We start from the raw sequence: 11,315 nt of genomic DNA, 5'->3' as shown, positions 1-11,315 counted from the left end.
TTGCAGGGGTTGTTAACCTTTTTGTCTCGTTTACCTCTTGCCGAATGAAAAAAGTAAAATTTACCCCACCGTTTTGGTGGCCCCTTGTGATGTCATCGTGTCCAGTCAACCATGCGAAGAAATGCAAAACATCCTTTTTTGTCTGGATTTACCTTGGCAAATATCAAAAACAAGCTGTTTATTTGCCATCCACATTTGCAATCCACTTTGTAGTTGAAGCAGTGGCGTAGCAGCCACTTGGCGGTTCTGGCTCTGCGCCAGGGGCGGCAGGCTGCAAGGGGGAGGCAAAATGAGGCAGCACAGTGCACACAGCACGAGAAATGAAGTAATGCAAAAATAAATAAAGACGACAAGGTGGACTTTTTGGAGTTAGCTGTGGAAATTGACAGATTTAAGAGGCTGGGGCGAAGCAGTGAAACCACGTTTGATTGTAATGCAACAGCGTTTGATGTTTTACAGTGGTTAGCTAAATCACACCTACTTGATTCGACACCATATTTATGCTTGGTGTCTGAAACTTTATCTTACCATTGGTGTTTCAATTGCGAGATGTGAGAGGAGTTTCTCAAAGCTCAAAATGATAAAGTCGTATTTACGTTCTACCATGAATGATGATCGGCGCTCTATCGATTCGTTCTATAGAAAGAGACTAGGCTATACGATACGTTCAAAAACTTGATTTTGAAGATATTATCGCTGATTTTGCTTCGGCAAAAGCTCGAAAAGTTCAATTTTGAGGCGGCTATTGATCTTTTATTTGCCTAATACATTTGTTGTCCATTTTTTGTCTTTTAGTTTTGGCCTTAACGCTGAGACAGTGGGGCTTCTTTCTCAAACCATATAGAACTTCTGAGACACGGCACATTATTTGTAATTATTTTTATTGAAAAGATTGCTTGAACATGAAATATTTTCAAAATTTGCTGCAGTCTACTTAGGGTGGCATTTTCAACGAAAGCCAGAGGCGGCAGCATATGCTCCTACGCCACTGGGTTGAAGTCCTAATTAGGTTGTGTACAGTAAAAACGTAGCACACATACGCTGCTGAAATGAAATCGGTAGTCTAATTGTGTGGAGATAAAAGAAAAAGACGAAAACTTACATTAAGCATAAATTTAAATCAAAATCGAGTGCAACCACTCCTGGTTTTTTAATAACTGAAAAAATGAAGTTTGCTTTTATTTATGATTCAGTAAATTTACCCCCTCGGTAGGTGAAATTTACCCCGAGGAGGTAAATTTACCCCCGGTTAAGAACCCCTGTTTTATTGGTTTTTCATTCCAGGTGTTCTTTTTCTGGTGTTCTTGTGAGCTACCTATAAGTTCATTAGAGAATCGTCAGCTGAGTGTTCATCGCTTTGGACTGCGGTAGATCTGAGATCGCTTCCAGGTCGGGTCATACCGAAGACTTTAAAAGCGGTACCGATTGTATTCTTTCTTGCGTATCGCAGTAAGGATAAGTCGGGTAATAATGCGGTGATATCATAAACAACGACGACTATCAACTAATTCGGTATTTCAACCAACCTCGGTTACCCTGTTTGTTTGAGGAGACGGTTTTCTTATTAGAACTACAATTTGGGTAGAGAGGTAACTTTTTTAAACCGTAAACAGACTTAACCCAGCAACAACACTACATTTAACATTATAAAACAAAAACAATAAGCTAACGTTTTCGGTTTTCGGCTAGTCATACAGCTCTTTTCAAGCCTATAAGAAAAATATTAAAACGTTGACTTTAAACCGAAATCGTTAGCTTATTGTTTTTGTTTTTTATAATGTCAAATGTAGTGTTGTTGCTGGGTTATGTCTGCTTATTAGAACTGGGCATAAATTATTCTCTCGACGAACAATCTTGCATGAAATCGAATCAAGTGCTCTTGGATGCATTGCATGAGAACAGCGTAAGTGGATACGAATGACTTCTCAACGCGTTGTATGGCCACTGGTAGGCTAAGTGAAAAAAACAAACAAGCTTGGTTGAGCTAAAGGCGACATTCAGTAGCTACGTGGCACAAATCAATCTGTATAGCCTACCATTAATTTATTTAATCGCTGTTTTGAAAGCTAACTAGGCTACGATAGCTTACGAATTAGGATGGAATAAAGAAAGCATGTTTCGATGCCAGCATGAATTGTAGAAGGGCAATTTATATTTACGATATAAAGAAAGAAACACTGCAAAGTGCAGCACTATACAGTCAAACAACTTCTATAAACTTAAAACATGTCGCAGATACAGATAGTTAAATTGAATATAACCTACTTCAATGATTATAGTTGCAGATGCATTTATGAGGGTAAACGTAGCGTACGTGATTAGATCACAAACGGAAAACTTCGAAAGAAACGCAAACTAGGTAATTAAGTATTTTTATAAGTTAGTGATGGAGGCCACAGCTGGTGTTGAGTTGCTGCTGACAAGCAGTTATTGCTTCGAACTGCTGCTTGCCCAAGTCTTGTTCTCGGTAATAGATTTTATTAGATTTGCTTTTGGAAACATGTGTGCAATGCCAGTTTTCCCAGCATCTGTGAAACAATTTGTCCAATAAAGAGAATCGCTTTCATTACTTACCAATTATATGGCTAATCTCGGTATCCGGTCCTGTGTCAAGAGCCTCTACAAGTATGCGAAATTACCAGGAATAACAAATTAAGGTTTTGTCAGTCCGAGGATAAAGATTCAAAACCAATCAACACAAATTTAAGACATGAATACTGAAAGGGTTGCACACAGAAAAAGTGTATGCTGTAGATTTTGTTCAAAATGCCAACAAGATGCAACAGTATGGAGCCTCTAATGGACCTACAAGAAAATAAATTGAGTTGCATGATCGCAGTGCAGCCAAAAGCGTTAGCAAGGTGGATTCAGAGGGTACCTTTAGAGACTCTGGGTGATTGTAGTGGGCTAGGATTTTTCCAAAAGTTTTGAAAACTAAAATTAAACACCGCGTATTACTGTAATGTACGCCTACGTGATTGCATTTATTTTGGACTTGTTTTTAGAAAAAGGGTTTTCATTTTTGTTGAAAACTACCTCTTTCTTTGATAATCCACTCAACCTTTGTTTTTGAAGATATCTTTGTTAGGGCCCGGGTTTTTTATTGGTTGTTTATTGCATAAATTATAATATCTTCAAATATCTTCAAAAACAAAGGTTGAGTGGATTATCAATCTCAACGGCCCAGGGTGTAGCGTTGAAAACGACCACACTTTGGGAACCACAGCGTTCTGGAGAGGATAGGCTTTAGCTACCAGTCGTCGTGCAACGAACCACTGTCGGTTGCGCAGCCAAGTGGTGAAAACGTCTGTGCGACGTTCGAAAGGACGGGGATTCGACACCGCTCCAGAGCACGTGGCTGTGTCTCGGATACAGATACATCTCGGCAAAGACACTTAATGGCAAGCCAAAATAAATGGAGAAGCTGACTCGAAGACTTAAGTCACTTCGCTGCTTCCTGTCGTCTGTTGTATCGCATCTGTGATCGCACTCGCAGTGTAGGCTACTGTATGTTATCGCAATAGGCTCAAATAGAAAAAACACGATTATTATTCATGAAAGTCAAAAAAACACTATTAACATTGTGTTTTGCATTTTTACAGAAAATGTGAGTCACTCTTGATTTTTGCAACATCAAAAAAAAGCAATTTTTCACTCACAAGCGGATGGATGGACACTTGTACTCGTATAAGCAACTGTATTTTTAGGCTCACCAAATGTTCCTTAAACATAACTGTGGTGCTTATCGTGACTATACTATTGTGTTTTTCCTCTGTCGTGTTCCTGCATATCTTGATTTTCGGTGCCAACAAAAAAGCGCTGTCCTTCGTTATTACACTTTTTGGGGCTCTTCTTGTCTTGTCAACTTTCTACATTGTATTCAAGTGGACAAGAAGCAAAGTTTCAAGACCTTTCCAAAAAGAAAAAAACTTTGCCTCCTCACAACTTCAAGCAGTCTACGTAGTCAGTAAATAACTCGCTGGACCTAGGCTACATCATTCCAGATATTTTTAAATATTATTCTGAGTAGGCTTCTATAAATATAATTGCCAAGAATAAAATCAAACTTTGGTAAGAATATGTTTCAATGGAGTATTACTACGGAGTGAAATACCGTACCAAAAAAACTAAAAGAAACACAGTACTTTTGAATTTAAATCTAATTTTTTAAGAAGCATTATGCTTCTTGGGATGGCGCAACGGATAAGGCGTTGGCTTTCCAATTATGTAAGCCTGGTTCGACTCCCGGCTTATGCTGGTTGTTGACAAACACCGCTCACCTCTACCCAGGGTGTAATAAATTGGGTGGGCATAGTTGCTGAAGGAAAGGCGGCCGAGAGAAAGGAACTGGCCACCCTACTCTCGTTAGTGCCGAAGGCTTAGTTAGTACAATGAGAACCTTATCTTCTCATCCCCCGATGCTTGAATCAAGTATGGGACCCACCTTTTTTTATGCTTCTTAAAAACTACGTAATCATTATCATGCTTCTTAAAAAATGTGTAGACCTACAGTAATCACTCCTAAAATGTATCATCTACTTATCTCTTGCATGTAGTCTTTATGTTGCTTTGTTTTTCCTGTTTTACTTTATTATATTAACTACAGGTGTTGTTCCTAAATTATTTTTGTTTTGCTAATATGTTCGGGTGGCAGCTGATTTTGGTTTTTCACTGCCATCTTTGCTGTGCGAATTATTTTTGTTTATTCGCCAGAAGAAAAAATGAATAAACTGAACTTTTATAGTCTGTCGGCTACAATGCACATGCAGGAGTGAAGTTTTTCATTTGTTGTTCAAAACTTTATTTTAGCGGCCGGAGCTTTCGACATAACACTTTTAACTTGCAATGTCTAATTCACTAAGGTTTACCTTCTGGTGACACCTAGTGGGTACAAAACGGATATGGAATACCTCACCAACTGCCATTGACTGATTGAATCTTTATCTTCGGACTGGGAAAGCTTCTTGCAGAGCTTAATCCTGGCAGTTTCGCATACTTGTAACCAAGATATATTCATTAACCCTTATTGCCAGACTGAAAAATCTTCCTTGGAGAAGTTAATCCTAGCAGTTTCGCATCCTTGTAAAGGCTTTGAACCTCACTTTGCTTCTAGCCAAACGACTCGTTTAAAATGCTGCATAGTCTGTCAAGTTGTGAGCGCATGGGAGCACCAAATTAATTCTTAGACCATCGCTTTTTAACGTTTTCTCAAGAACATATTCTTTATACAGCGTTGTATTTACCCCGGCAACAATTTGCCAATTTGAATTTTTTTACGCTTTGCTTCTGGCTTGTTTTCAACTAAAAACCTTATATTACTTTAAAACCAACTTCACTCTTCCTATATAACCCATAAAAAGTACATTATTCTGTAAATTAGAAAAAAACTTAATCCTTCTAATATTGCGGATACGCCAAAAGCGGATGTAATTTCGCATCCCTATGATCTACAATCCCTAGTTTACCATGAGGAAATTTTGACTGCAATAAGATTGTAATAGTGGCGCAATAGAGCTCCCGGAATACTAAAAATATGATAAATTAAACGAATTGACAAATCATACAATGGCGAATTAAACAAACTAGAAATTACACAAACACAGTCAGAAGATTTCTTTATGAACCTATGGAAATGCCACAAACCAGACAAGTTGTAGCCTACTGTATCACAAAAATTGTATAGACACTTGCAAAGGTATGGTTTCAGTGAGTTAGCCGCTAGGCTATTCGTTCACCATCTCAAGACTGATGGTGTTTATCTGGACGAGAATGTTAGGATATTTAACTACTATACCTCATACCATACTACTATACCATATAAAGCCTCAGAAGTTACCCAAACCAATCGGTACAAACAGATAGTCATTAAGTCGATGCGATTGCAATACATAATGTCAGAATAACGCAGAGAAAGTTAGTCCCATGTAGGTCCAGTAAGAGAACACAGTTAACCCCGTATAATAAACGACAAAAATTACACAAACAAGAAACAAACTTGATAAAATTGTTCTAATTACGCGCATTTTGGACTTAGGCACAATTATTATGCATCATCTCAGCAATGAAACGTAAAAACTTGAATAATTTAATGATAAAGCTTTCGCCACTGTGAAGGAAGCCTCTTCAAATTGCGGTAGTGAACTGGGTGCCAGTGTGGCATGTCGTGTAGGTTACCAAAGCTTATCTTAGAACTTGTGATATACATTTGAGTTTTGACTATAACCCTGTTCATTTAAGATCTTACGAATGCATGGGTCACATATTAAACTAGTATCAAAACTTGTCCTTGAAAAACTACCTAAACCTGACACTAAATGAAGACACCTCTGAAATATAGATGTGGACGGCCTCAATATGATTATAGTTAATACCCAATTAAATTTCACAGCCCTATCTGTACAGCATCCGGTATTCATCACAAGAACGCAAATATAATATAGATGCTTTTGTCGACGACAACGTCAAAATATAAATAGCAAAGACACGAACCTTGAAAATTCTAGCACAAAATGAAAAAAAACTTGGCGATTTACGGCTACATCTCCATAGCAAAATACAAGTTCATAAGTAATGAGGCGAGTGAAATAAAAACTAAACAAGCAACGGTGCTGTTTCGATTGATATACTGGTATACAAGAGTCGCTTATATTCTGCAAAGAAAATCATATTAGTCTCACCTAAAACAAATGGAATTTAACTGAAACACTTCGTGCAAATCAATGCATAGGGTACAACATTTATAAGTTAAGCCAACGATTCAAGCTGGCGGTTTGGCGTTAACAAGAAAAAGGTTATCAGAGATAAATAGTTAAATAAAGAACTTTGCAGGAACATTTCGAAGTAGAATCCTATATGAATGAAATTGGACACAAACGAAATTTGCTTCCGAATTTGGCTGCGGACAACTACGTGTTGATTAATGACACGACAGTTGACATCAGTGGACAATATAAGGATCAAAATCGACTGGAATTGCGGGGAAAAAAAAACAACGTACAATCGATCAGCAAAAAAGTGCGACCAAACTATTACAGAACTGGTAACATTTATATCGTATTTGTTTATTGCGGAATGGCCCGTTTCGGTGAGTCCGATCCCTTAACGAGGGATTTTTTCATTTTTTTTTTTTAAATTATCGGGTACCGTAGCCTAATTATCATTGCCGTTTTAGGGTTAGGGGTTAGAGGTTAGGAACTCACCAAATCGGACTCACCGAATAGTAGCAGACCCTGTTTATTGACACACAAGGCTTCAAGTTCAAATTTATAGCTTTGAGTTGATTGAAAAAATAGTACAATTTTGCATAAAACAGTTCAAAAGTAAATAAAAAAGACAAGCGCAGAGTTCACCTGATCTTCCATTCAAAAGTGTTCGCCCCGGTAGCTCAGGAAGTTAAGCTTTCGAATCATTCGTAAACGAAAAACCGCAAGATTAAGCGGACTTGGTTCGGCTATCGAGGTGTGCGTTTGAGCAAGCGCATTTCAAGGACAGCTCTCTGGCACAGCGTGGATGGAAAAATTTAAAAAAACAACACTTCAACAAAAAGGGGAAACTTTACTCTGCCAATCTCGCTGATCGGGTGTGCGTCAGTGGTTCAAAGCCTCTACAAGTGTGCAAAACTGCCAGAAATACGCTCTCAAAGAACCTTTCTCAACCCGATGATAGATCCCAACAAGCAACCATACATCAACTCATTATGGAGGAACGGCGATCATTATAACTGTCATTTGGGAATGTAAATCACTCTATTTGTCAACTAACTTTTATTCTGCAAGAAGATTTTCGTTTTGTTTCTTCACTTTCTTGTCAAGGTTGTTTTTCTGGTGTATAAGAAGAAGTTTTTTGACAGCAGTTAGTAGCCGAAGACGATATTGTTCGTCAGTTACATCAGGGGATTTTGCGGGTACCTCTTTCTCGCTTCTTTTCAAACAAGTTTCCAATTCGTTGACGTTGAAGACAGTCGCCGGGTCTAGATGATTGTTGTTTATTAGGTTGACCAGATATTCTTTATAGTGCACGTCGCACAAATCCGCGTTGTCTTTGTGAACTTCCCGACCACAAACGTCATCGTGTAATTTTTTGCCGTCTGGACCAGTCGACGTTTCCTTTTGTTCAGGAACTTGGCAAAAATTGTCGCCACGAATTGGTTTAGTGTCAAAAAGAATCTCAGCGTGAGAAAGAATTTGCTGTAAACGCTCAATCTCGAGATCTCGCAAATAAAATAAACAATCGCGGGGGTGATGGGCATGGAAGCCTTTCTTGAAGCAATCTTTGTGCACAGTGCACACTTGTCCTTGCTTGAACGGGCTCTTGCAACCGCTGCAGAACTGGAAAGAGCAGGTCAGACACTTAAAATGCATGCATCCACCTTTAGCCAACGCATAGCGATAATTACACGCAGGGCAATCGATGCCATTTTCTCTTAAATGAGCTGCAAGACCTTCAGCTTGAAAATCTGTGTCATTCATTTGTTTCCATTCAAGGAAGGCCTGACATGACAATCCCTCATGTTGAGGTTCCCAGGGTTTTTTACAATTATAGCAAGTCGCTTTTCGACATGCAGAGCAAACCATTTTTAAATTATTTTGATCGCGTTCATACACAAAACCATTCTCACAATGCGAACACCAGCGAAAGTTTGGCATTTTCATCAAAGTCTGATCGCGCAGTTTTTTCTGGAACAATGCATAAGCTTGCTCATCCAACCTCGCTTTGACAATGACGTCAATGTAGTTAAAATGGTTGATAGCGGTTTCTTCATCAACATCTATGTCAGGTAATTTGCACACCGGGCACACTAGATCCCGAACATTTCCTTCTCTGATTTCAATTTCCAGATATTTAGCAAGACAGTCGCGACAGTAAGCACACCCATTGTCACCACACGTAGTCATGCATTCGACCTTGTTCTTAGAATGCAGCTCAAGACACAAAGTACATTTATTACTGAGATACTTTAAGGTCCAATCTATGTTTTTGGGAAACGACTGTGCTGCTTCGAGGACATCTTTTATTTCAAAATCACCTAGCGCATGGAGAAACTCTTCTGAAATGTTTGATGTTGGGAGTTCCTGAAATAAAATGGTACACATCATACGAGTTACAGCAGGGTCTTCTATGTGGAGAACAGAGACCAAACAGTCGCGAATATGATCACGGTTTCCCAAAGCAAGAAAATCTTTCACTAAAACTTTATCATTGCATGGTTTGTCTATGCGGCCAAGGAAATCTTGCATAAAAGGACGCTGTATTTCAATAAGAGCTTTACCATAGTTGTGATTTGCTTTAACAAGACCATTAACGAAAGCTGTTTCATCAAAAAATTGGGAGTGTATTAATGATGCTTTTCTGGACGCAAGTTTCTTTATGACAACTTTTTCAGTTTGCTCAAAATTTCCATCACAATCACAAAAAATGGAAGTAACTTCTTTGAGGGATATTCCAGGATTTTGCTCCAAAATTGGTTGAATGTTCTGGTCAAAACTTTTAGACAACCAATCCAAAGGAGAGTCCTTCAGATTGTTTGCTCGCTCAAGCTCTTGAATTGCAATTTGCACATGATTCGGGGATAACTCTTTTGCCGCTGCAGCTCTAAGCTGATTAACAGTCTCCAAACAACTGGTACGAAACTCTTCTTGCATGATCTGATGTTTCATTTTGTCTTGTTTCACAGCAAAATCAAAGGGGGAAGTTGTTTCTATTGGTGTAGAATAGGTGGGTAAGGATGTTTTCGTTTGGACAACTGTTGGTTTTTCTGGAATCAACTCTGGACGAGCTCTGAAAGGTCCCGCATGCAATGATTGACTTTCAAAAGCATTGTGGGAATCAAGAGGATTATTGTGTTCATTGTTGAATGTGTTATCAGTATTTGTCTGAGGGAAGTCTAAAATATTCACTATAGAACTACCAGGGTCTGTACTGTCGCTTGTAGGAAGCGTTGAGCTTGGCATTGCAACATCCGTGGATGCCGCTTCATCAGATGGATGTTGCACAGTTGGTATTGAATAAAATGGAGGTACACTGCTCATTGGAAACAACTTTTGCAGCTTTTCTTTCTCTTTCTGAAGGAATTCACTTCTTTCTAACAAATGGCCTTGAATCAACGAGGAATTGCTAAATTCTTTAGCTCTATTTCTAAATCTATTGATATCATCATCTACTTCTGAACAAAACTTGCTGAGGATTCGCATGCGATGGTCAAGACTAGTGATAGAAGCAAGCTCTTGCTTTTTGAACAAAAACCTATCTTCCCACTTAACAGTTTGCTGAAGAGTTGGCATGTCCACTGATGAAGCACTTGTGACTGGCATAGCAGATGAATAAGAAGTAGGATCAAAAACAAAGCGGGGAGCATCACCACTTCCCTGCATTACTGGCTTTCTAGAAATAGAAGTAAGCAATGGTGCAGAAATAGATTCAGTTAAAACACCTGTGGAAGAATGAAGCGTTGCAGTGCCAGAAAAGTCACCATATGCGACAGGATTTTGATGAGGCATGTTTTCATTTATTGAAGAAGTATTAGTCAAAGGTCGAATGCGAGTTCTTTGGTGATCTACACGGCTGCGGTTTGAATGCCACATTTTATCACATGAATCACATCGCTGCGTTTTACAAATATGACAATGAAATTCAACTGGTTTCAGGCCACAAACCACACAAAGGTCATCCATTGATGAATGTGAAGTTTGTCTACTTGTGCTTGGTTGTGGTGTTGAAACCACAGGAGGCTTTTTAATTGGTGGTTTTGCGACTGCTGGAGGTGAGAATGTAATAGGATTATGATGATGTTTCAACAAAGACAAAACCTGTTCTGGTGAAGGATGCTGATTTTTCTGAAACATAGCCAGTTCAAACTTTAATAAGATTATTTCTGATGTAACAATGGTAACAAGTTCTCTGTTAGGAGCATTAACAGTTGGAGGAAATGCAAACCCATCATTAATTCTTTCAGTGTATCCCATCTGCACTAATATCCTTCTGCTGCCTCTGATATTATCAACCTTGGTATGGAAGATAGCATTAGATAGACGCACAATTTTCCACTGATAAGGCCGATCATGACGAATTAAATTTTTTCCATATTTTTCAAGAATTCTCAAAGCAGTTATCAGTGCAGAAGCTTCTTGAACAATATTGCTGCAACAGTTGTCTTGCACAAGCGCAACAGCATTGATGGTTCGATATCTAGAAGCAAAATTTGATGAACAGATAATTGCTTCAATATATGGAAGTAATACTTCACTTTCAGTAATTCCATTTTTGACAGAATGTGTCAGTCTTGCAAAATATTCAGGGTGAAGCATAGTTCAACACAG

General features: G+C 38.6%; 1 protein-coding gene across 1 annotated transcript; it reads right to left on the bottom strand.

Annotated features, from left to right (window-relative positions):
• Positions 1–5,487: 5,487 nt before the first annotated feature.
• LOC145778409 (E3 ubiquitin-protein ligase RNF31-like) lies at positions 5,488–11,303 on the bottom strand. Its single transcript, XM_082589887.1, has one exon. The coding sequence runs from the start codon at positions 11,301–11,303 to the stop codon at positions 7,764–7,766; it is 3,540 nt and encodes a 1,179-aa protein (XP_082446013.1). The 3' UTR covers positions 5,488–7,763.
• Positions 11,304–11,315: the final 12 nt, after the last annotated feature.

Source organism: Aplidium turbinatum, chromosome 10 (assembly GCF_918807975.1).
Source record: "Aplidium turbinatum chromosome 10, kaAplTurb1.1, whole genome shotgun sequence".
Taxonomy (NCBI): domain Eukaryota; kingdom Metazoa; phylum Chordata; class Ascidiacea; order Aplousobranchia; family Polyclinidae; genus Aplidium; species Aplidium turbinatum.
The sequence above is the reverse complement of the archived record's forward strand: the minus strand, read 5'-3'. Positions and strand labels throughout refer to the sequence as shown.

What these genes read in the sequence shown, in the direction of transcription:
- LOC145778409 (XM_082589887.1), bottom strand. Translation starts at nt 11,303, where the DNA reads ATGCTTCACCCTGAATATTTTGCAAGACTGACACATTCTGTCAAAAAT.